General features: G+C 38.1%; 1 protein-coding gene across 2 annotated transcripts; it reads left to right on the plus strand.

Annotated features, from left to right (window-relative positions):
- Window positions 1–996: 996 nt before the first annotated feature.
- On the plus strand, window positions 997–26402 carry THSD1 (thrombospondin type 1 domain containing 1). Of its 2 annotated transcripts, XM_031961969.1 has the most exons (5): window positions 997–1384; window positions 8454–8604; window positions 12289–13251; window positions 17478–17636; window positions 23642–26402. In XM_031961969.1, the coding sequence occupies exons 2-5, from the start codon at window positions 8547–8549 to the stop codon at window positions 25021–25023; spliced, it is 2562 nt and encodes an 853-aa protein (XP_031817829.1). In that variant the 5' UTR covers window positions 997–1384; window positions 8454–8546; the 3' UTR covers window positions 25024–26402. The 2 variants fall into 2 exon arrangements, with proteins under 2 accessions (XP_031817829.1, XP_031817830.1); XM_031961970.1 differs by lacking the exon at window positions 8454–8604.
- Window positions 26403–26648: the final 246 nt, after the last annotated feature.

The raw sequence follows: 26648 nt of genomic DNA on the forward strand, positions 1-26648 counted from the left end.
AAGATGATGTAAGTGGTCGTATTGGTCTTTAAAAGCCCATTGAAAATTTCAAGGAGCCAAAGCTAGAAGGTTTTAACTTAAGTTAAAAATGTAATACTTTATATAAAAGCAAATAAATTGTAAGCAGTCTATGTAACACTAAAATGTAATATAATTCGATTCAATTTAGCATTTATTAAACACCTGTTAGTGCAAGGCTTTGCTCCATGCTGGTGATAAAAAGGCAAAACCCAAACTGCCCAACGCACAAGTAAATACACGTGAATGGATTTATAAGAGAATTTTCTCTTCTGTTGTCTTGTACTTTTGAGCAAATAACTATAATATGTTGCTTTAGGGGCATGTAGATAACCTTAAGGAGTCATTTCTGAGTTTTTTAAAAAAAGATATCGAAGTCGAAAATGATTGATGCTTTTCTAGTTCTCAATCTACACCCGCGAATCCTCTTTTCAATTTAGGGCCACGTCCCTAATTTTTCCTAATGGGAAATTCCATTTCTTCTGGTTCATCAGGAAACCCTTAGAAGCACAGGATATCAGAGTTCCCGGGTCGGATCAGAGCAGTGCCCAGAAACTGGCATTCAAGTTAATGGCATTTGCCACTAAATAAGAGAAGCGGGCGTTCCACATTTCCGCTAGATTTATTTTTCCTTCTTAGAAAGCAAGAAAAAGTCTTAGAGAGAGAGGTAATTGTTAGAATTTCCCAAGGTCTTGATAGACCACCATTGACTCCCCCTGAAACTCCTGAAGTTGGAGAATTGGGGATAGACTAAGCCGTCTGCTTCCGACTGAGGGAATATCCTTGGCTGAAGAAGCTAAAGCGCTGACTGGGCTTCTAGTGGCTGGGCTGGGAGCTGGGGAGATTGGAGGCAGTATTCTCTACGGTCCTGCATATTTCCTGTCCCGTTTCCTGCAGGGCAAGGGGTGGGAGGAGGAAAGGATGCATTGCACAGCAGAGAAAAAGAAACACATACACACACACACACGTACACACACACGCACACGAAACTTGCCTAGGTTGCGCGTTTGCTCTCTCGCTCTTTCCCTCCCTCCCATCCAGTGCAGCCAGCTGCCGAGGGCTGTCCGCGGGCGGGGCGTGCCGGCCGGGCTAGGGCTGAGCCGGGCAGGGCGTTCCTCGCCCTCCCCTTTCCTGTTTGCTGGCTGCCCAGTTAACTTGAGCCGGGAAGGTGCGGTGGGAGGAAGGACCGACTCCCAGATGCTCCGGGACAGCGGCGGGGCCAAGACGTCCCTCCGGGCGCAGCAAGCGGGGCTGGCTTCGGCGTCTCTGCTCTTAACGTCGCCCTGACTAAGAACACCGAGCTCTTTAGCCCAGGAGAAGAGCCCAAACATCCCAGCAGAGTACTGAAAGATTGCAGATTACGGAGGTAAGAGACCGGGCTGGCTGGCTTTTTTTCTTGAAGTAATCCAGTTCAGGAGTTATTCTCAGCCTCCTGGCACTTGGGGAGTTGTGCGCTTTTGCGCTGGGATGCGTGATGGCCCACCTGGTTACGCGTGGATTTACTGGGACTTCCTCTCTTGCTGTGTTCAGAAATTTTATCTGAATCACAGCTGCCTTCTCGGTCAAGAGACGAGTTTCACATCAAAAACCTCAAGTAAAATCCCCCCCCCCCTTTTTTTTCCCCTTTACTTTTCCGACTGCCCCTTTTCTATTCCCTCTACTTTCCCATTGGCTTTTTTCTGGACGAGGACACATTATACACACACACACACACACACACGAGTGGCTGAGATTTTACCTTCACATTTGCTTTGCCATGTGGTACGGGCACTAGAGTTTGGCTGAAATCAGAAATACCCAAAGTATGCAGTCATTCAACTTTTGTAGTAGGATTTTTAAATTGTGTCTTGTAGAGGCAATTTAGGGTAGAGGAGTCGGATTACTTTCATTCAAGTTCTGTTCTGACACATAAACTAGATTTCTGAACATTAGCAAGTCATCCTCTTCAAACCCACCTCCAGCTCTAAAATAATAAATTACTAAGGAGTGCTAATCTGTAAGGGTAGAGGCAGTGCCCAACAGGGAGTTCCCTACGTTGATGAAATCACCAGTGTGGTGATTAATAATAATGGTGAGGATAGTGGTAATGCTGATAGTGATAATAATTAATAATCCTGTGGAAATACTGAGGACTTTTAGTACTAATCGACCTCCCCATATCTGTGTTGCTTATATTGGGCAGGTAATCTTGGATTCTCCTAAGGTGTGCCAGAAAGGTGCAGGCTTTGTGAGGCTTTTACCAAAGTGTGGACAGACTACTTGTTGGCATTCTGAGGACCACCCTTGCTCCATTTTGAGTAGCTCATCACCAGGTGATGACTTTATTTGGCCACAGCTCATTAAAGTGGCGCTGTATCAGCCAGCCCAGGGAATACCCAGACAGATGGAATTCTAAAGCTCTGCAGTACGGAAGTCTAAGGAACTGGCAGAAAGTTTCCCGTCTTTGTCTTTGGGACATCAAGCATTGAATGGCTTTATGAGCCATTATTATTTTATTAAGCACCTACTCTATGAAAGTGATTTTAAGAGGACCCTGTGATCACGATATAGATATTTTGGAAGCAAAGAATCACCGCTAAAATAGGGATTTGTGGTGTACCTTTAGAATGAGGGAACTAGATGGTTTGCTGAATAGAGTACTGGGGCTAGAGTCAAAGAGATTTGAGTTCCAGTACCTATGTGACCCTTAACGTGTCTGCCTTAATCCAGTGGAAAAAAGAAAATGCTCAACCCCTCCAGTATCTTTGCCAAGAAAACCCCATGGACAGTAAAGTTGTGCTACAGTTCACAGAGTCACAAAGAGTTGGACACAACCTAACAACTTTGAGAACATAGAGTAAAGGTGTATAACTTTGTAACACAGACCAGGTATAGGAACTTCTCTACTAGGGTATACTCTTAAATGAAGCAGGGCACAAGGAAAACAAACCAAATGTGAACACATATAGCATGACATAAGATCTCTTTTTAAGTAAGATTCTGGAATTAAAAATTTTCTTCAATTCTACCAATTTATATACTTTTCTCTCAGTTGAGGATGTCACTGAAAAGATATCAGATATTTATATTGTGGAAAATACTCAAGGGTTTGTTAGTTCATTTCCCCCAGTTATGAAAGCAGTCTGTGGGAACCCCAAGCTATTACTTTTGGTCAAAACAGATATTTTTCTTGCTGGGCTTTTTTTTTTTTTCTTTTTGGCTTGATACTTTGCCCAGTGAGAGTATTTACAAACAGCTCCTTTCCCCATTCCCAGCATATACATTTGGAGTTGCTTTTTCTTTAAATATGAGCTTATATTTATATACATAGTATATATATCAACATTCTCTTTTCCTTAAATTTTTTTTAAAGCTAAACATTCCTAAATGACTCAGTGGTGGGTGTGCACAGTAAGTTAGAAGAAATACAATAAGAACCAGCTAGAACAAAAATAAATGAGAAATAACACTCAGCAAAGTTTGTTTCTTACTCTTAAAAGTTCTTTTTTTTTCTGGGTGTCCTGTTACTTTTTGGTTAGTGGTCTAGTTAGCAGAATTTTCTCATTTACTTCTGAAAGCCTGAGCATATTTCTTCTTTTTTGAAAGTCTGCCTAGAATTCCTCCATGATAGCCATACAATACAAATCTCAGAAAGACTTTCATCATATTTAAAGATGAGGAATTTTAGTCATCATTGCTGTTATCATAATCTCTATCATTCAATCACCGAGTTTATTTTAAATGGTCCTGACTATGAAGCATGCAGTTTTGGCAAAGCTGCAAAACTTTTTGAAACTGAACAATCTTTCCTAATCCATGTTATTGAATATGAGACACACATCTTAATTCATAAAACCTTATTCTGGTCCATGATCATAATGATGCTTTCTGTAATGATTTTGTTTGCATCTTTTGGCTATATTTCGCTGTTTCAGTTGTGAAGGTGAGGAATTCTGTAAGGATTCAATCATTCTGGCTAGGAGAACTTTTATTTTGCTCTAATTTATCATACAAGTGCTGGAAAACATCTGGTTTTTCTTTCAATCCATTATTGTTGAATGAGAAAGAAAAATTCTGATGTAAATATCTTTTTTTCTTAAATACTGAGTAATCCAACATTGAGAGAAATTAGATTTATTCTTAATTTCAATGATGGAAGTTTTGGGTATGGGAGCATAATAGACAATTTTGAAATGTATGCATATATATATGTACATATATAATGTCAAAAGTTAATAATGTGGGGGCTTTAAAACTAATCTGTAAAGTTTTTTTAGTATTTTTTATTTTTCCAAATACATATAGTTTTCAACATTCATTTTTTTTAATTATAGCTTTCTATTTACAAGTTATATGCATGGTAATTTTACAGCATTGACAATTGCCAAACCTTTTATTCCAATTTTTCTCCTCCTTCCCCCTACCCCCTACCCCAGATGGCAGGTTGACCAATACATGTTAAATATGTTAAAGTATAAATTAAATACAATATAAGTATACATGTCCAAACAGTTATTTTGCTGTACAAAAAGAATCGGACTTTGAAATAGTATACAATTAGTCTGTGAAAGAAATAAAAAATGCAGCCGGACAAAAATAGAGGGATTGGGAATTCTATGTAGTGGTTCATAGTCATCTTCTTTCGCTGGGTGTAGCTGGTTCAATTCATTACTGCTCTGTTGGAACTGATTTGGTTCATCTCATTGCTAAAGATGGCCAGGTCCATCAGAATTGATCATCATATAGTATTGTTGTGAAGTATATAATGATCTCCTGGTCCTGCTCATTTCACTCAGCATCAGTTCATGTAAGTCTCTCCAGGCCTTTCTGAAATCATCCTGCTGGTCGTTTCTTACAGAACAATAATATTCCATAATATTCATATACCACAATTTATTCAACCATTCTCCAATTGATGGGCATCAACATTCATTTTTGTAAGACTTGGTGTTCTAGATTTTTCTCCCTTTCTTTTTTATCTTCCCCCCTTTCCAAGACAGTAAGCAATCTGATAGATAACCTGTACATTTTTTCAAACACATATAATATATATATTTTTAAATGTCAAATGCATTAGAGATGCAACAGGGAACTTTTAAAACAATTTATAACTTTTTTTACAAATATATATAAATACATGTATTATATGTATATATGAGTAATTAACAATATATATTGCATATATGTATATATATACACACACATAAAAAACCATGTTTGAATAACAAGATCTGAAAAACAGATTTTTTTTTTTCCCAGAAGAAATGGGCACCCAAATACCTTAGATTTTACACTACAGTCAAATAGCCTGATCTGACTCTAGAAAGAGAGAGAGAGAGAGCCTCTGATTTAAATCATTCTGAACCACAAGCCGCCCAGACTTTCCCTATTCTCCCAGGTGGTCAGTAAAAAAAATTTTTTTAAATGGTGCATGAATCATCCTTATACTGATATGCTTCAGCAAGAGCAAAGTTTGGAACACTGACAAAAGAAAAACCAGTAAAATGATTTTATTTTTAGAATACAAGATATTTGTTATTCATTTAATCCTTCTTTAGATGATATCACCTTAAATAAGTCTAGTTTTTTGGAAGGACAAAAATGTCATTTATTCCTGTACCAAACCCAGATTGCTAGTCTGTGATAAGCTCCAAGGACCAGAAAAAGAGAAAAGAGATATAAATCCTCCTCTAAATAAAACTATCTGGCTTAATAACTATTTTTAAAACTGTCACTATATCCAAAACATCAACAGCTATGATCCAACTTTTTACCATGGGAAGTGTAATGGATACACTACTAGACTTGAAGTGACAGACTCAAATTTGAATCCTGCCTCAGACACTTAACTATCTGTGTGATTTGCCCTCATTCTCAGTTTTCTCTTCTGTTATATGGGGCTAATAATAACCACTACCTTACAGGGCTATTGTGAAAATTAAATGACATACTATATGTAAAATGCTTTGCAAACTTTTGAGTGCTTTATAAATGCTGGCTTTTTTTTATTATTAGCAAAATTTATGCAGCAGAACAGATAGATTACTGATTCAGCCCCAATGGACCAATGATTGAGACTAGGAAAGTAAGACTAGAGTTTTCTTTTTACATCCCATGAAGAGTGGAGTTGATTTTCCTTCTTGACCTCCCATCATCGAACATTCTCTCCTTCTAAATACTCTCTTGTCTTGAATGTTCCTTCTTCCCCAACCATGAAGGGTTTCATAAGCTGTGTCCTGGATCCTCCTTCTTCTCTCTTTATACTTTCTCTCAGTCAAACCATCAGCTTCCATGGTTCAATTGTTATCTCTGTGCAGATAATTCTGAGGAATATGAAATATACATGCACATATACATACATAAACATACATATATGTGTGGATATATTTATATATGTATATATGTGTGTATCTGTCTGTATGCATGTGTCTATGTAGCTCTAAACTTTTTCCTGAGCTCCAGTTTCATATCACTAATTGCCTGTCATTTGAACATCTCTAAGTAAATGTCCTTAAAAGTGTCTGAAATCCTTTACCAAGTCTTTTTGTTTCTGTATTCACATTTCTGGCATCCATTCTTTTCTCTTTACTCATAAAGTCACCACAAGAATTCAAGTCAAGAATTCAAGAAGGTATCACTTTTTTCTTGAATTATTGCAAACAACCTCCTCCCTAGCTTCTTTTAAGGTTTACCTTCTAAGTTTTCTCTTACATGAAACTTTTCCTAATCTCTTTAGTTGATCATTCTCTCTCCTCTATTCTCAAATGATCATATGTATGATTATCTGTTTATATGTAGTATTTTTCTAGTAGAATGTAAGCTTCTTGAGGGAAGGGATATTATTTTGTCTTTGTACTGTGCTGCATGCATAGTAGATCCTTAATATAATGGTTGTTGGATTGAATTGGAAGTTTAGCAAAAATCTAGAAATTTGAGCAATGGACAATGAGCATCAGGTCTGGAGTCAAGAAGATCTGAATTCAAATTTTACTGCAGACACTTACTAGTTGTGTGTCCCTGGCAGTCATTTAACCCCCTGTTTGCCTTTACTTTTTCTTTACCTGTAAATTGGGGATACACTGGAGATGGAAATGCCAAACTCTTCCAGTATCTTTAATAAGAAAGAATCCTACATGGTTGAATACTGAACAGCAAGAAGCAGTCAAACAAGAGAATATTAGATTAAAATAATAATAACAACTAGCACTCACATAGCACTTTCAGACTTATAAAGCACTTTACAAATCTTAACTTTATTCTCACAAGATGATTTAAGGAGAGTGGGCTGTTATTATCCTCATTTTTCAAATAAAGAAACCGAGGCAGGCCGCCAGTAAGTGTCTTACCAGGCTCACACAGCTAGTGAGTGTCTGAGGCTAGATTTAGATTTTCCTGACTCTTAGTCCACTGCTGTAATCACTATACCACTTACCTGACTATTACTGACCATATTGTTTTGATTGGAGATTTATGCTGATTAAATTTGCCAGATAATTGTAAAATTTGTGCTTCTGCTCTGTGCTCTGAGAATATAAACTTTATATCTTTATATCTTAGACATAAGGGTCTATGGGGTGTTCAGGGGAACTAGCATCTCTGTTGGGAGGCTATTGAACCCTTTCCACAGCTGATTATCTCTCGTTGGTATCTACTTGATTGACCCAGATCTCATCTGTGGCATTTGCACTAAACTGGACTGGGGGGTAACTGTTCTTGATTTAGAGAGTTCTCTACTCCAAACCTGTGAAGACTTCCCTCAGTGGAGTGGGCAGGTAAGAGTGATGCATTCCAACCGCTGTAAAGGTGACTGAAGCAGGTGTTGTGATGGGCTTAGAGCTTGGTGGGACATCAGAGATACCTGCATCATTCACCGCATGCTGGGCTATTACGAGCCCCCTTGACTGTTGTCTTTTCACTTGATTCCATGATTCAGGAAAATAGAATGAGGCTGATGATTTTGTGCAACTGTGAATTCATCTGTGAATTCTTAGTCTTCTTCAAACATGGAGGACAAGCAACAATTTCAGAAATGCCTTCTTGGTTTATGTCAGGTTGTTCAGTGGTGTTTGTTCAGTTATTTCAGTTGTGTCCAACTCATCATTGATCTCGTTTGGGGTTTTCTTGGCGAAAATACCGGTGTGGTTTGCCATTTCCTACTCCAGCTCATATTATAGGTGAAAATCTAAGGAAAGCAGGATAAGGTGACCTGCCTATGGTCACACAGTGAGTGAGGGTGTAAGGGCAGATTGGAATTCAGGAAGATGAGTTTTCCTGACCTCAAGCCCTGATCCACTGTGCTACAGCTTTTAAGTGACTTATTTATAATTGGATAAAGAGAAGGGAATGGAGTCACATTTATTTGAGAGAAAATGAATGTATTTGCTATCCTAGACTTTGACTGTTGGAGGGACTTCAATTTTATGAACTGTACTGATCGAGGCTATTATTTTCTAAAGTTGCAATTGCAGGTGTTGTTGAGAAAAGTACACGTGACTTGGTTGTGAGAAAGGACATGAGGAGTCCAAGGACTTGGGGTGCTGCTGATCAGAATGAAACAAATGTTGAAAGACTTTTCAAATCTATTATTAGTGATGCTCTGTGACTATGGTGAGTAAAATATGTACAAGTGTTACCCTACACACAAAGCTAAAAACAAAAAGGAATTGGGATGTAAAATTTACAAGCTTCATGATGTTGATTGATAATTCTTTTTGAAGGATAAGAGATCATATTATTTGGTAGAAAACTTGTTTACCAATTCCAATAGACTTGGGATGGAAATGCCATTAGCATCCAGAGGGTGAACTATGGAGACTGAACATTGATTGTAGCATACTCTTTTTCACCTTTTTTGTTTGTTTGCTTTTTCTTTCTTGTAGTTTTCCCCTTTTGTTCTGATTTTTCTTTCACAACATGAGTAATATGGAAATATGTTGAAAATTATTGTACATGTAGAACCTATAAGAGATCTCTTGCTGTCTTGGGAAGAATGGAAAAAAATTTGAAACTCAGAATATTACAAAAATGATGTTGACTTTACACATGATTGGAAAAATAAAATACTATGGACAAATAGCAATAAATAATAAATAAAACAATAATTCATTTATAAATATATATGTATAATTTATAGAATTTTTATAAAATTGTATAACAAATTATAAATTTATAAAATAAAATAATAAATAGTAATAAATAACAAATAAGATACTTTTGAGAAAAATAGAAAAGAAAGATTGTCTGAAACTTGGAAAATTGCTTAAAAACCCCACAATTTGCATTGAGCTAATGTGCTCTTTTGATGATTTCAAAATACCATGTAAATATCAAAATACCATGAAAGTAGAAGAAGAATTTATTTCAAAATTGGTAAATAAACCAAGATTGCCAATAAGGAAAGATTGTAACAGAGTGTATGTGGTTTGTAAAACCCATTTTAAACTCCATCAACTCCTATCTCATCCTTTTTTAGCCTTTTATAGCCATCAATCAAATGGAGGATTTCCTTCCATTGTTGTTTAACTTAAAAAAAAAAAGAACAAGGCAATTTCATCGTCTCATCATTTTCAATTAAATGGTGACCAAGAGTCTAGTTAGAGAGTTGTGTAGTGATATTTCAGATAACCCTGACTAGAGAATAAAAGGCTGACTCAGTTAAGGAAGACCAATTGTACATATCAAGAGGATACAGGCACAGATGTTGTTAGATGTTCCTGACTGGCTGTTAAGTGACTTGATTTTGGAGTGTGTTTTTTCTCCCATATTTGAGGGTCACAATGAAAAAGACAGCAGTCCCCTCCCTTAGGAATACAGAAAAGTGTAAAATACAAATAACTTGCTATGGGTTAAAAACTAAGGAGACAACTGAGACCAAAATCAGAAAATATGGGGATAAAATACATTGAAATAGAAGTAGAAGCTGAATTCTTTCTTCTTTCATGGCTGCTTTGTTATTGTTGGTTATTCAGTCATTCATGACCCCATTTGGGGTTTTCCTGGCAAAAATACTAAAATGATTTGATATTTCCTTCTTCATTTCATTTTATAGGTGGGGAAATTGAGGCAAACAAGGGTATAAAGGACTTGCCCAGGATCACATAGCTAATAAATATATGAGCCCAAATTTAAACTAAAAAAAAATTGAGTCTTCTGGATTACACAGTTGGTATTCTATCCACTGTGTCATCTATCATCTGGCTGTTTTACTTCTCAAATAATAGTGCTTAGCACATTATTTAGCAAATACTAGCTAATGAACTCACTGATATGATGTACTTGAATGATTTATCATTTTATTATTTTATCACTGATCTTGCAAGGACAGTATAACAGTAAGAACCCTCCTAAACACTTTTATTAAAGTACTTTTTAAACAGGAAAAAAAAGATTTCTCATAAAAATGAGAAAAGGAAAATAAACTGAAGGGATAAAATCATATTGTTTACCTATTTCTTCCTATTAGTAATTCAAATAATTTGAAAAATCAGTCCATTATTATGTATGGGCCCGTTAGAGCAGAATGGATATTCTTCAGAGGTTATAAAGCTCTTATTTCTAGAACAAACTCTCATCCCAGCAGGGTTACAGTTAATTGTAACAAAGCCAGATTTTGTCTCCTGTGATATATGTTTGGACACATTTCAAAAGAGAAACAAGGATACTTGTGTGTTGTAGGCAATGGGTTCTGTTTGTATATTTCACTTTAATTATTTCCAAGTTGAGTTAGATTTTAAAAAAAAGCATATATATATAACTAATCCTTAAGTGTCTGTACATCTGTCCGTTCTATAATAAGACCATTTACTATAAAGTCATCAACATTTCCAGAGAAAAGATTAGTTAACTTATAAATAAAAACATCACAGCATCTATTCATTCCTTACTGGATTTTGTAAGCGTCTCTGTTATTAGCCTGGCAGAACAAAGCGCCAACATTACATAGCCATCCAAAATTCAGCACCACATCCAGCTAGCCTGACATTGGTTTCTTTGCTGGCAAAAATTCCCAGCATAGCAGAAGACTTTGAACTATCTATTCAGGAAACTATGAATTTCAAATCAATTTTAGGTTTTTCTCCTTTTCATTTACAGAGATGCAACACAGTTGATTCTTTATCATGCTGTAGAAAAGGAACCAAATTGAATCACAAAAGATCTGAGTTTATGTCACTGGACTTTATTTTTCTCATCTGTAAAATAATGGAATTATCTTTATGGTCCCTTGAAAACGCAAAAGCCTATGATTTTATTATTTAAATATCCTTTCTATACATAAATCATTGACCAGAAAATCCTATGCCCAAGTAATCAGATAGACGGTACAATATATTGAGTGATGGACTTGAAGTCAGGAAAACTCAAAATTCTGAGTTCAGATCTGTTTTTAAACACTTCCTAGCTGTGTGATGCTAGGCAAGACACTTAACTCTATTTGCCTTATCTGTAAAAGGGCTGTAGAAGGAACTGACGAATGATTCTAGTATCTTTATTAATAAAATCTCAAATAGGGTCTTGAAGAGTTAGACATGATTGAAACAACTGAACAACAACAAATATAATAAGTGCTAGAAATAAGATTTGCCATTTTCCCCTCTAAAATTTTGAATTATTTCCCCTGCTTCATATATGTGTATGTATTTGTGATGTACATGTATTTGTTTGTAGGTATCTGCACATATATTTGCCTATAAATGTACATATTTGTATGTCTGTACCTATATGTATGCACATATTATACACACATACACATAAATGTATGTGAAGGGAGGTTATTGCATGCTATAATCTCAATGTGTTTTGTACTAGTTTCATCCCTTTAGACTGATGGAAGGGAACCACAGAATGGTTAAATCACAGAATTTCAGAAGTGACCTCTAAAGTCATCCAGCCCAATCTGTACCTAGATAAGAATCTGTGGATTTCTAATGATGTGTAACTCACTCCCAACTATGGGAGCCCATCTCATCTTTGAATAGCTCTGGATCATTTGGCCGCAGCCCAGCCTTTGATCCAATTACACAGTGTTTAAGCTCTCAGTGCTGCGATCCGCGCTGAATATCTTGATGTTTAGGCTGGTGCATTTACCCTTTGTTTAGTCTATGATGCCAGTTATTTGTAGAGTAGAATTGAATTGAGTTGATTGAGGACCTCTCAGTATCATCAACATTAAACAATAGAGCTGTCAAGAATGATTGGGGGCATTTTTCTTGCATTTATCTTTCCCACCCATGCACGGGTGCCTGTAAATATTCATCAGGATTATTAAATGCTTTCTGTGTTGTTTCCTTTCAGTCCTTGGTGAAGCCGAGTACCTCCTCTTGGGGCAGCCAGGTCACGTAGCTTTAAGCAACAACTCGGTGAATGTAGAGTTCCAATATTCTGATGGAAATAATACGGCAATGAGGAATGTGTCCGTCCTTCTGCTGGAGGCCAGCAAAAATCAGACCATCACCACCAAGTACCTCCTGACCAACCAGTCCAAGGGCACTTTGGAGTTTGAATGTTTCTATTTCAGGGAAGCAGGTGACTATCGGTTCTTACTGAGTCCGGCAAAAATGGACAATAGCACAAGAGCCCCCTGGCAAGAGAAGCATGCTTTCCTGAAGGTGGAGTGGCCAGTGTTCCACATCGATTTCAATCAGACATCAAAGACGACAGGAAGTATCTTGCAGGTGGGACTTTTTACAAATCAGCCTCTGTGCTCTTTCACTACCGACAGACCAGACATTTCAGTGGACGTCACCTTTACTAATAGTATCTCAGAGCTGAAAGACAGCAGGGATCAACCACTGGAAATAAGGATCAGCAAGAGGGTTAACCTTGCTCCAGTCCAGTGGATAGAGTTTGACTGTGCTCCCATTGGTTCCCAAGCCTATGTCTCTGTGTTATTGAAACTGCATAATACCGAATCAGTCATTACCTCAATAGGACCCATTGACCTGGTCCATAGATTTGGCTACAAGCTGATGACATTGCCAGAACTAACGTGTGAGTCCTTGGTGGATGTGGTCATTGTGCCCCCTCCATGCACTTTTGCCCAAGGAATGGTTACTGTGTACAAGGACACCCCCAGGAATTCTGGGGACAGGCCTGGATGGCTGGCTGAAAACATCGTGCCCCTAGGAGCCAGCAAAACGGCATTTAACTGTACTTTGTTTGCCATGGGGAAAAATAAATACTGCTTTGAGTTCAGCTTTTCAAGCAAAAGCCATTTTTCCTCGAGGGAGAAGTGCATGGTGATTCAGAGAAATATAGGTTGGTATTGCAATCTGTTTTATTTCTTATAATGTCTTGAATTGGCTCTTCCCACAGTCTTTAGCTTTATTACTTAACATTTAGAAGACTCCTTAATTTTCCAAGTGAGGTAGATCCATTTGGTCATTTGTTCCTTCCAGGAAATCAATTTATATCATTATTGTTCTTATTTTGGAAGATAAGGAGACTTGAGTAATTGGTAAAAAGACTATGGTCTGTGGCAGAACGAGGATTGACATTCAGAGCCCAGTCTCATTTCTTGGTATATCTTGCTGAGCTTTACTTATCAATTTTCTCTTATCTGAGTAGGCCATAACTAATTACCATCATAAATGAGAGAAATACACCTATTTTAATTCGTTTTTATAGTCAGTGATTTTGGGTTTGCTCCTTCTCAGGTCATAGTTCTTCTGTGTCTCAGATGATCTTCCTTTGTTGCTGCAAACAAAAATTCTTTACGTGGGAGCCAGTCTTTGGGTGGATGGATGCACATCTCTGAACATTGCTAGGATGGTAATTAGATGATAGCCATTGATTTGCTCACTAGAGCCATATTTGAATGAAAGAGAATCTTCTAGTTGGCATAGATCTCTAGGTGGAAGGAAGCTCAGATGCCATTTAGTTCAACCCTCCTTTTTATCAATGAGAAAAAAATGAGGATTAAAGAGGTTTGTTTGTTTGTTTCAATCCAAGGGCACATACGAAGAAAGTATCAGAAGGGAGATTTGAACTAAGATCCTCTGACTTAGAATCAGGTTCTTTCTGTTAGCATGGGTTTCCATGGTTTTCAAAGACCTATAATTAGTTTAAGGTTCATATGCCTTTGGAGGTAGAGAGAGAAGGGGTCACTGGGGATACTTGAGAAATAATTGTAGTATAAAAAACAAAAAATATAAAAAAATTAAAAAGCAACAAAAACCAAGTAACACATGATAATGAAATATCAGGTAGGATTTTATTGGAAATTGGTTGAATTTTAGAAGCAATATTAAAAAAAAAAAAAGAATTCAAGTGTCCTATTAGTTATGTAACATTTTGCCTGGAGTTGTTATCTTTCTCACAACATACAGCCAAATTAGAAATGGTAAAAGAAGCTAAAGACTGTGGATTTTACACTCTTTTGCCTACCTTTGTAAATAAATCTTGACTTAAAATCTATGTGGCTGAGACATGATCCCCAGTAAATCTAGGAACATGGTGCCTACCCAGATTTTTTACAGTAACTTTTAGGCTTTCACCTCCTAAATCAAATGTTCAAGTGTGCTTGAATAGTTATTTTTTATTTCTTATTTTTGAAATATAAACTAATGCTCTAGGAAGCCAGTCAAGACAGCATCTCAGTTTAATTCTTCCCAAATACCACACTCCTCTATAGAAGTAGATGTATTTGTGCTCCATAAACCACTAGCTTGGCAGTGACTCCAAATCTTTTTGAAATGGAATGAAAGGGGGGCAGGGAGAAGAGAGAGAAACGGAGAGACAGATAGAGACAGAGAGAGAATGTTTTGTGTGTGTGTGTGTGTGTGTGTGTGTGTGTGTGTGTGTGTCTAGGTCTATGTCTCCTTTTCTGTATAAATTTTTGGGTCTTCAGAATGTAAGCTCTTTGGAGTCCTTCTCCATTGAGAGTTTCTTGCTCAGTTCACACACAATAAGTGTATAGGAAAAATCACACTCCTTCTTACTCCATCTTTGCTTTTTTCTTTCTTTTTCTTTTTAACAATTAAAAAGCCCTCTCAAATCAGGTTTGATTCTGGCCATTCTGTCTTCTTTCTTCTGTCACCATATATCCTCCTCCATTACTAATGTTCCCATGAAGCTTCCCCATGTTAACTAAAAACAATTATCACAAGTCCATGAGACATGTGAATTTATTTCAAGAGAAAGGCATATGCATGTGTGTATTCCTTAATACCCAATACAGTAGATGAAGGATAGGATTCTTCATCTCTAGCTATATAGATTGTACTTTATAATACAGCATTTCACTAGGACTCTCCCATTTCCATTAGAATTTCTTATAAACATATCTTGTTTAGATGTTACTATCATAGAATCAATTCTTTTCTGAGACTAATTCCTTTGTATTGTATGGGGGTGTAAGGAAATTGCAGACAGATTATATGCACCGATTTAAAATATTATTGCCAGGCCCAGTTCATGATTTTATATTTCTGTGGAAAGAGAGGAATGGCGGTATGGGAAAGGAGATTATTCTGCATAGAAACTGCTTACTTTGCAAACATCTGCTAACTGAATTCTTGCTTTTAGGTTAAAACACATTAATTTGGTTAACTGACCCATATTTAAAGATTCTTGCATTTATATGCAGTTTAAAAAAGATTAAAGAAATATCAATGAGTCTTTAGCTTTTGCAGCTGGCTCACAGAATAAAAAGCCAGCTGGACTTATTTTACACATATGTATGAAGTGCTGTGACTGAAAAATAACCAGGCTGCTTTGTGTGTGTGTGTGTGTGTGGCTTTTATGGAATCTATTTTATTGTTCTGAAGTCAAAAGTTGCAAATGCATAAAGATGAAAAGGGGAAATAGATATTAGTTGAGGCTTTACTTTTCACTAAAGTGGTATTTATTCTCTGCAGATTTCAAAAAAAGAGAAGAAAGAAAAACAGCAATAGTAATATTTTAAAAATCAGTATGATATAATAGTATGTTTTATAGTGTAATATAATTATTTTAGAATGTGATATAGTATAGCATAATATATTCTAGTATAATGGTATAGAGCACAATATACTAGAACACTAATGATAACATTTTGAACTTTCATAGAGCTTTTATATTCAAAACATTTTATAAGGAATGCATTTTTAGCTACCTTTTGCAGGAAAGTATCACTATAACGCTGAAGCTCTTAAGATCCCTTGACAGAACTGGGGATGTTAAGCCTGAAAGTCCATAATAGCTGTCTTAAAGTACATGAGGGGCAGTCACATAGAAGGAAGATGAATTACACCTGTTCAGTTTGGATCCAAGGAATAGAAGCAGGAAAGAACACTGGGTACAAGTTGCAAAGATAGAGATTTAGGGCGAAGCTCAGGAAAAACTGCTTAAAGATCAAGGCTATACCAATATGGTAGAGAGGTCATCAATTCTCCCCTGAAGCAAAGATTGGATGTTGTAGAGGGAGTTCCTGTTTAGATACAGGTTGGACTAGACTGCCTCTGAGGACCTTTCTGAGTATGGTAGGGGCACACTCCTGAAATCCCTGACACTGTGAGGGATGGGGGGATTGGATGGAAGGTGAATAGGGGGAAGAAGGCTGGTGGAGTGCTTGAGTACAGAGCTCTGAGCTGTTGTAGGGTCAAGGTGAAGTGAGAGGTCCATGCTAAATCCAGCACCAATATGGTGGATCCCTAAGAGGCAGAAAGCCTTCTTACTAACTAAGAAAGGGCAAACCTCAGAAATAGAACATTTAAAGCCTACAATCAGTGATCACTGGACCTGTGGGTGGCCATCACACTTCCAACCTGGGCAAAATTGAGAAACCCAACAACAACAAAAAAAAGAAACCATATTCCTGGTTTTTCTTTGGCCCCACTGTGATACCCAGTAGGTAGAGCACAAAGCTGGGTTCTGTTGAAATGCTGGATGGAACATAATTACCACACCTGAGTTGGAGCTGGCCCAGGGAATTAGTTTGTAAATGTTCCAGCTCTTGTGAAAGTCCCCAGAGACTTTTAATTACCAGAAGGGGCCAAGAATTCAAGTTCCATGACTCATCCTAAAGAAAGTACCTCCTGGCTAGCTCAAGAGTGCATCTCCCCAACACTGCGGGTTGCTATGGAATTCTCGGTCAGCTGATGAGCAGAAGTGAGATCTGTCTGGATTGACTTAGTTTTGGGGCAGTGTCCATAGGTATTATAAGATAGCTGTTGGTGGCTCAGGAAACAAAGGCTGGATTTTTTAATGGTAAACTTATTCCAGCAGTCAATGCAATGCAGTGTTGCCTGTTTTTACTTTTAAAGTGAATTTATCAATAAGGCAGAAGCACTCATTCATTCAGTCATTTGTTTGTTTGATTTTTGGTCTTTTCAGAAGACAGCATGATGTAGTAAACTAGAGTTGGAGTAAGGAAGACCTAAAATCAAATTCTGCTTTGTTTGCTCATATTCTTTTTTCTCTTTATCCTTTTCCCTAATAGGGGGAAACTTCCAAACTTTCTCTAGAGGACATAGCATCACATATTTGACCTTGTGCCCTCACAGAAACATGGAGCCTATGGCAGGCCTGGAACCCATGCAGTGTAACATGTGGTGACGGCGTACGGGATCGGCAGCGAATCTGTCTCACCTCCTTCCCTTCCAAGCCTGGCTGTGTTGGAACATCTATAGAGACTTCCTTGTGCTCTTTGGAAGAGTGCTTTAGTAAGTATCATTTGTTCTGTTTCCAACACATTGGGCATGACATTCATGATGGTCTCAGAGGGGACCAAAGACTAGGCCCAGGAATCATTCTGTCCTGAGCTTCCAGAAATGGCAATTAGACAGACCTGGTCCCAATAACAATGCACATATTCACTATTATCTAAGAGGGTCAAGAAAAGAGTATGTGATACAAAACAGAGGAAATTGGTGAGGAGATATAATTGAATTAAAGATACGAAGGGCTGCCTTGTGGTGGGAAGAAAGAAAAGAATGTGAAAGGGGAGACATGACAAATTTGAGGAAAAGAAAACTTTTTTCCCCTCCCTTTTTTTCCTGAGGATTTTTGTTGTAGTTTTTTGGAAGATTTTTTTTTTTTCTCATGCCTTCATGTCAGAGTTTGAAGAAAGTGGTGAGAAATATATAAACCCAAGTAGAGTGTCAATAGCACTTCATTGTATCTTTAGACAGATAATCTTAATTTTTTACTGAAACTTTTTTCTTTTATTGAAACAGAACTAAGAATAGAAGATGTTTCTTCCATTAAAGGCCAAACTCTTGTGTTCTGGCCTTTCTCCAACTTTCTAGATTCTCTGAATGTTCCTCCTCTCCTTTTTTAAAGTCTTATTAATATACATCACAGGATTTCCCAATATCCCCATCTTCTTCCCCCTCACACCATTATTGAACTCTCTCTTGTTGACAAAAAAGAGTAAGTAAGTAAATGCAGCCAACATAGGGATGCTAACATATACAACATTATATATCCATAGTCCTCCATCTCTCTACTAAGAGGAAGGAAGAAAGTTTCATCTTTGGTTGTTCAGGGCCAAAATTGGTCCTTACAGTTAGTCAGAGTTTGGCTGCCTTGCAAGGTTGTTTTTACTGATGTTATTATAGCTGCTGTGTATATTGTTCTCCTGGTTTTGCTTACTTCACTGCGTATTAGTCCAAACAAGTCTGTATGATCCCTTCTTGAGGATGCTGGGCTGGTCTTTTGTGGCCACTGCTTTCTTCTCAAAATGTTCCCTAAATATCCTGATAGATTCTAGAATCAAAAATTGAAGTCAGGCTCACTTGTCTAAAGTTAATAGACTTTTTTTTTTCTGAAGCCATCAGGGTTAAATGACTTGCCCAGTGGTCACACTTGGGGTCACATTTGAACTCAGGTCCTCTTGACTTCAGGGCTGGTGCTCTATCCACTGAACCACCTAGCTGTCCCTATAGACTTTTTTCTTCTTGTATATTTGAAAATGAGGACATTAGCTCTTCTCCCATTCTGCCCCTTTCTAATTTTTTATACTTTTTTAAAGATCATGTTCTTTGAGCACCCAAAGATGTAGCTCAACGGGACCAGGTGACAAGAAGAACCAGAGACTCTCTTACCACCACTTTATTTGTCTCGAATTTCAGCTTTTTATAGCCATTTTTCTTTTATCTCAAGCCGTACAAAGACCATTTTCTTTGGCAGAAAAAATAAGCAAAATAAGCTTCAAGTTAACTCCTCCATTTATTATTAAATAATGCCATCTATTGTGAAGAACAGTTCTATGCCTTCTTTGCCCTTTCTTCTTTTTCTGAGATAGCTTAAAAATGCCCTCCCCACCCCCACCCCCCGCATCCTTCCTCACCAGCCTCAACTCATTCTCAGATTTAACACTTCTGACACTATTCTTGCTGCATTATGCCAGACCTTTTGGACTCATCTTCCTGAGTTCAAATCTGACCTTAATCACTCTTGCAGTGAGACCCTGGGCAAGTCACTTAATGCTTCTGCATCTGTAAAATAATATGAAGAAGAAAGTGACAAACCACTTTGCCAAGAAAATCCCAAATGGGGTCATGAAGTGTCAGACATGATGAAATGACTGAACAATGACAGAGTGTGGAGATATGCGTCCATCTGTTGAATATCGCTTATAAAATATCTAAGTAAGTTGATTGAGGGATTTCCTATTCATTCACATTCATTTCTTTTAAAAACATTCTCCCATCAAAATTGTTCTTTGTATTTTTCTTTTCTCCAACTTGTATCCTGGAGTTCAATACACATATGGACTCACATAGAGTTTAAGTGTACAATTAAACTTAATATGAGAACATTTCAGAGGCACAAATCAGTAGATACCAAGTAAATGTTTTGCTGGTAATATGAACTTTCAAGTACATAATTCTCAATGAACTTTACTCAGTTTTAAAGCTTTGGATCTAAGCAACAGCTTTGTCATTCCTTTTTAGTCTATTCCTTTAGTCTATAAAGCCTCTGTCTTAGGCCCTGATCCTGGGTTTTATAGATCATGCTTTCAGACCAAGTGATTTTATCCTCTAGTTCTAGAACAGTAGACCACTCTTCTTGGCCTTCTTGTCACTCAAGGAGTAAAGTTCCTTTTTTTTTATTTCCAGGTTTCATCCTGTCTTCTCTCTAAAACCTCAGTGACCTAGCAGCCCTTTCCTCACTGACTCATCTGGTACCCTTGTTTTTATCTCTAGGAAATTCTTTCACTAGTTTCTCTGTTTAGTCTGTGACAAAGCCCCTGATCAACTTATTAAATTACCATATATAGGCTATTCTTTTATATTCTTTCTTATTTTCTCCCTCCCTTCCTCCTCCTCCTCCTCCTCCTCCTCCTCCTCCTCCTCCTCCTCCTCCTCCTCCTCCTCCTCCTCCTCCTCCTCCTCCTCCTCTTCTTCTTCTTCTTCTCTCTCTCTCTCTCTCTCTCTCTCTCTCTCTCTCTCTCTCTCTCTCTTTCTCTCTCTGTCTCTATCTGTGTCTCTCTGTGTCTCTCTCTGTCTCTGTCTGTCTGTCTATCTGTCTCTCCCCCCCCCCTCACCCCCTCATTCCTGTCTCTCTCTCTGTTACAGACATCTCTCTCCTGTTTCCAACTAAGTACTTTGGATCCAACATCTTAGCTTTTCTCCCCATGTCTTCCTTTCTCAGTCTTTTTTATGACCTTTGTGAGCTACCTTCTGTCTTCTTTCTCTTGGGTCATGTAGGCTTTTTTCCCTTGATTTTTTTTTTCTGTGAGTTGTCTTAAATCTCCACCGATCTTCACCTAGGTGCTACCTGTTCATGCTGAAATTCTGTTTATTGGGATATCCCATTCTCTTGTAGCATATCTACTCAGGGCTTCACAATACACATCTAACTTTTAAAGGCAACTCTAATTACCTTCTACATTTAAGACCTTATAATTATTAACAGCAACAATAGCTTGTTGCTATTACAATAGCATTGCTATAACAATAGCAATGCCTAACATATATTAGACCCTAAAATAAATAGCTATCGCTGCTAACATTTATATAGGGTCTAATATATGTTAGGCATCCTGCTGAGCACTTTACCAAACCCAGCTCAGCAAAACTAAGTAATACATCAATCAAGTCCAACATTATGTACAACCTGTAACACCCATTATAGTATTGCCTCCCACCTTGTATTTTCACTTTAATATACATACTTGCAACTACATGTCTGGTAGATTTTTTCTATATTCATGATTTTTTTTTAAGGAAATGGAAGTGTTCCTTGCATTCAGAGTTGATAACTTCATTCACATCCTTTAATTTATAATGGACATGAAGACAAATACTCTAGATGGCACTAAGCCCCTTTATGGTTGAATTCTGAGATGGGTTAAAAAAAAAAGTCCCAGAAATACTTTGAAAAAAATATTCTTTTCTCTCTGGTCTATTTTACTCTTCTGACTTAGAAATGGACATACCAATGCTCAGGCCATCATGGATCATTAAGCAATTGCCTAAAAATCCAAATTCCAAGTAAAATTCCACTGACTACAGGGACTCTTTCCCTCCTTCTAATTCTAGGGCCTTCCCTCTATTATTTCCAGTTTATCCTATACATAGCTTGTTCATTTTTGTTTGCTTATAGTGTTCTCCATGTAAGCTCTTTAAGGGCAGAGACTATATTTTACCCTTCTTTGTAACAGTAGCACTTAGCACAGTGTCTGGCACATAGTAAGTACTTAATAAATACTTTTTGCCTGGCTGGTGCCCACAGGTGGGCCAGGAAAACATTCTCAGGAAAGTTTCAGACTACAGGTTCTAAGGAAGCTAAGGAAGTTGTAATTGGAAAAGACATTAGGAGTAATTTCATCCAACTGCAGTTTTAGAGATGAGACAGCTGGAGATGCTGGGAGGCTGTTGCCCAAGATTTAAGGGGCAATTCAGAATCTGAACTCGGGTCTCTGATTCAAAATATAAGCTAATCAGGCAATATCATGACTTATATTGCAACTGAGTTTCATTGAATTTACTATATAGTCAAGTTAGCAAGAAGGATTTATAAGCCACTATTATATGTCAGCACTGTTCCAGGCAGTGGGATTCAGATGCAAAAGTGACCAGCCCTTGCCCTCAAGAAAATTAAAGAATCAAGAATCCTAAATGGGACAATTCAAGAAAAAAAAATTGTTATTAAGTTATCACATTTTATTAGGGGTTTAAAGTTTGGTTTAGCTTTAAAAATAATATTTTTCATTGCGGTCTGACTCCACCCGTTCTGTATGTTCTTTTGGCCACTTAGCACAATGTCTGGCTCATAGTAAGTACCTAATAACTACTTGTTGATTGACTGACTGGCTGGTCTTGTTCAGCAAGAGATTGTGCCAGCTTGATGCTGCTGTATCAGTGCTCCATCTAGTGGAATATTAATTTTCTTTTATTAATAATTAATTTCCCTTTTATTGATAGAGAATGTTGATTATAATAGCTAGGGCAGACAGCTTCATGGAACAGAGATCAAAGGATTGCAGAGACTTATCATGGGAGGAGACTTCAGATGCCCTCTAGTCCAGTTCACTACAGATGAGGAAAATGAGGCCACACAGTAGGGAAAAGAGTATTGAAACCCAGTTCTTCCAAATCTAGTCAGCCTTCTTTTCACTGTTTCCAAAGTTGGGAACCAGAAATAAGGGAAAAAGTGATAAAGATTTGAAAAAGGAGAAAAATCACAGTAGAACAAGTCAAAAGTATACAGTGGAGAGCCAGGGCATTTCTGGGTAATAAATAGAAGAAATATTTTCAGAATTGTTGAGATTTTAAATCTAGAAACACCTAACATGTATGATTTCATTGGTAGGTTCTTCTGGTTCTGTCACTTTACTTAGCATCAATTCATGTCTTTCTAGGCTTTTATGAAATCAGCCTGCTCATCATCTCTCATAAAACAATAATATTCCATTTTATTCATATACTATAACTTAACTTAGCCATCCCCAATTGATGGCTAAATTTCCAGTCCCTTGATACTATAAAAAGAGCTGCTATAAATATTTTTGCACACGTGGGTCCCTTCTCCTCCTTTGTGATCTCCCTGGGACACAGACCCAGTAATGGCACTGCTGGGTTAAAGGGTTTGCATAGTTTTATAGCCCTTTGAGCATAGTGTAAGCTTATTATTATTATTATTATTATTATTATTATTTGCCTCAAAATGCCATTTAAAAATGTTATTGTCAGAGGAAGGGGAAAGGATCAAGCATATATTGAGTCCCTGCTATGTGCCAGGCTCTGTACTTAGTGCTTTAAAAATATTTTCTTCTTTGATTTGTGATTTAGGAAGGACAGAAGTTCTAGTTTCCAACTAGTGATACCAGCCTGTTATTCTTGTTATGATGTCTTGCATTGTTTAATTATTCTGGTGATCATGTATTCAGTTTATGGTACATTTTGTATTTGTAATAAAATTTGTCTTTAGTAATGGACTTTCAGGCTGAACTGCCCATACAAGAACAATTGCAGATTTCAAGAATTCTGATTTGTATCAATCTCATGCCTTTCTTAGAGACCTATTTAATCAAAATATTTATTCAAATTATTTCTGGCACTAAGCCCCTTTATGGTTGAATTCTGAGATGGGTAAAAACACTTGTTTATTTATTTAATTTATTTATTCAAATTTATATTTAATCAAAATCTCAGTCCCTCAAAAAAGCTCACATTGATGAATAAAGCTTTAAAAGATTTTTTTCAAAAATTTTTTTCAGCCCTCAAACCTTCCAGCTCATCTCCTGTCGAACCCAAGGGCTCCCTGAAAGCCAATAATATTGTGACTGTTACGGGAATCTCTCTGTGTTTGTTCATAATCATTGCCACTGTCCTCATTACCCTCTGGAGGAAGTTTGGCCGGGCCCCCAAGTGCAGCACCCCGGCACGCCACAACTCCATCCACTCCCCCAACTTCCGGAAGAATTCAGACGAAGAGAACATCTGTCAACTGAGTGAGCAGAGGGGGAGCTTCTCTGATGGGGGCGAGGGACCCTTGGGAAACCCTGCAGAGGGCGGCATCCCTTTGACCTACCGGCGGAGCATGCAGCTGCCTCCAGAGGAAGAAGTCTCTGGCAGTGAGAGCTTTCAGTCCAACGCCCAGAAGATAATTCCCCCCCTTTTTAGCTACCGCCTGGCACAGAAGCAGCTTAAGGAGATGAAAAAGAAGGGCCTGACCGAAACAACCAAAGTGTACCATGTGTCTCAGAGTCCTCTGACCGACACGGTTGTTGGGGGTGCTGCTGGGGCCGGCTTAGACACAGAAAGTCCAGAAGAAGCCACAGGGAACAAATTTAGAATCAAATCCCCTTTTCTGGACCAGTCCACCATCAATCCAGGGGAAAGGCCTCAGTCCAGGCTAGATTTTAACATGACTCTGGCCAATCCTGCAGTGAGCCCCAGCCAGACCCTCCTTCACAGATCCCAGCTAAAATACATGGGCAGCAAAGGGGGCCAGTCTGAAAGAAGCTATCCTCGGCATTCGCACTTCAGGAGAACTGCGAGTTTTCACGAAACCAAGCAAGTCAGACCCTTCAGGGAAAGGAGCATGTCCACTCTGACCCCGCGACAAGCTCCAGCCTATAACTCCAGGACACGAACCTGGGACCATGGAGAAGAGAGATTTAGACCTCGGTCGCGGGGAGCCCACCCATGTCCTGAGAAGCTGGAGCATTCCCAGGGGCCTGGGATGGCCAGTGAACCACTCAGTCCTCTCTCCAAGCTCCACCCCATGGGGCCTCCAGCCAGGAAACCTGACTTGATCACTGACCGTTCTTCAGGACTGGTGAATGGCACAGAGAGAGCTGAACCCCACAGACACAGGAGGGGACCTTCACCCAGTCACAAGAGTATCTCAAGGAAACAGCCCTCCCCAACTGTCCCCAAGGAGAGCTACCAGAGGGTCAGCCCTTTGAGTCCCTCCCAGTACAGAAGAGACAAGTGTCAGAGCTTCCCAGCACACCCTGAATATGCTTTCTATGACAATACTTCTTTTGGTCTCACTGAGCTAGAGCAAAGGATGCTTGACTTGCCTGGATATTTTGGGTCAAATGAAGAAGATGAAACAACAAGCACACTGAGCATAGAGAAGTTGGTGATTTAAAGAACACCTGAGTGTAAGAGCAAAACTATGGAATCTTGGTCACTCTCCTAATCCATGCTCTCACTCCCTGCCTGAAGCATCAGCCCCTGGACTATTTTCATTATAGTTTTTATACCACTGAACAGACAATGGGGAAGAAATGATCTGTGGGAAGAATACTCTGTGTGTGCATGAAAAACAGAGAGAGAGAGAGAGAGAGAGAGAGAGAGAGAGAGAGAGAAGAGAAAATGAGAGAAAAAGAATGAAAGGAGAGAGAACAAGAGAGAAATAGAATGAAAGAGAAAGAGCAACAGACAGAGAGAATGAAAGAGAAAATGAGGTATAATGAAAGAAAAAGAATGAGAGGGGAAAGAGGGAGGGGAGGGGAAGACGTTATTTATCCTAAACTTGTTTCCATCATTATCCTATCACTGTTGGTTAATGAATAATAAAGCAATAATAATGATAATAGGAATTGATTTCTTTGGAGGCATAAAGTATGTTCAAATCTAATTCAGGAAGGTGAACTTCTGAGGAAACTCCCCTTCCAACCTGAAGGTAACCCTTTGAGTTATACCTAAAGCCATCAATTCTGGACCAGGTGACCTTAGTAATGGAAGCTTTAATCCTAATGAAGAAATTGCAGCTAACTTAAGAATCTAGTAACCTTGGAGAAAGCATTAACATGTTCCATATATATGAGAAGTACAGTCAGAATAAAGGAATTTTTTGGAAGCCAAGTGATTAGACTAGGAGTAATTAGACATTTAATGAGCTGCTACAGAAACATGATTCTTTGAGACCTACAAGAGGAATTTAACAGAGTTTTTGTGTGGAGCCCAGAATTCAGCTGGAAAGATACACTTAGTTCTATTCTGGAGACATAAAACCCCAGGACAGTTATCCAGAGTGGGAGCCAAATTAAGGTTTCTTCTAACATTCACCATTGTCCAGGTCATTTATAGTATACTCCTTAAAAGGAACAAACCTGGTTCTCCTTGTCTTTTATGAAATCAGTCCTCTACCTTTTTATCAGTAGTAATCAGTAGCATTTTTTAGTGATAAAAGGTTTGCAAATTGCTTTACAAATATTACCTTTTTTGAGCCTCAACACAACCTGTGAGGGAGTTGCTATTATTCCCATTTTTACAGATGAAAAAATTGAGGCTGAAAAAGGTTAAGTGGTTTGCCCAGAGTTACAATGCTGGTGTAGGGCATCTAGGTGTGCTAGTAGTTAGAGTACTGGCCTTGGGGAACCTAAGTCAGGGGAACCTAAATTCAAATTTGACCCTGGATATTTACCTGTGATTCTGTACACATCATTTAAGCCTATTTACCTCAGTTTCCTCATCTACAAAATGAGCTGGAGAAAGAAATGGCAAACCACTACAATATCCTTGCCAAGAAAACCTCAAAAGGGATCATGAAGAGTTGGACACAGCCAGTCTATTAAACAACAACACAGCTATTAAGTGTCTAAGTCAGGATTTGAATTGAGTTCTTTTGTACTCTAAATCCAAAGCTTTTCTTTGTGCCATTTAGCTGCTTATGTCATCATCATCATCATCATCATCATTATGGCATTCTGCAATTTAATCCCTTCCAATTGGAGGGAATTGGGAAGGTCATTTTATTTTTGACAGATT

Source organism: Sarcophilus harrisii, chromosome 3 (genome assembly GCF_902635505.1).
Source record: "Sarcophilus harrisii chromosome 3, mSarHar1.11, whole genome shotgun sequence".
NCBI lineage: Eukaryota > Metazoa > Chordata > Mammalia > Dasyuromorphia > Dasyuridae > Sarcophilus > Sarcophilus harrisii.

Coding starts and splice junctions, on each gene's coding strand:
- THSD1 (XM_031961969.1), top strand. CDS start 8,547: ATGAAACAAATGTTGAAAGACTTTTCAAATCTATTATTAGTGATGCTC. Junction 13,252..17,477: donor GGTGATTCAGAGAAATATAG/GTTGGTATTGCA, acceptor GTGCCCTCACAG/AAACATGGAGCCTATGGCAG. Junction 17,637..23,641: donor CTCTTTGGAAGAGTGCTTTA/GTAAGTATCATT, acceptor AATTTTTTTCAG/CCCTCAAACCTTCCAGCTCA.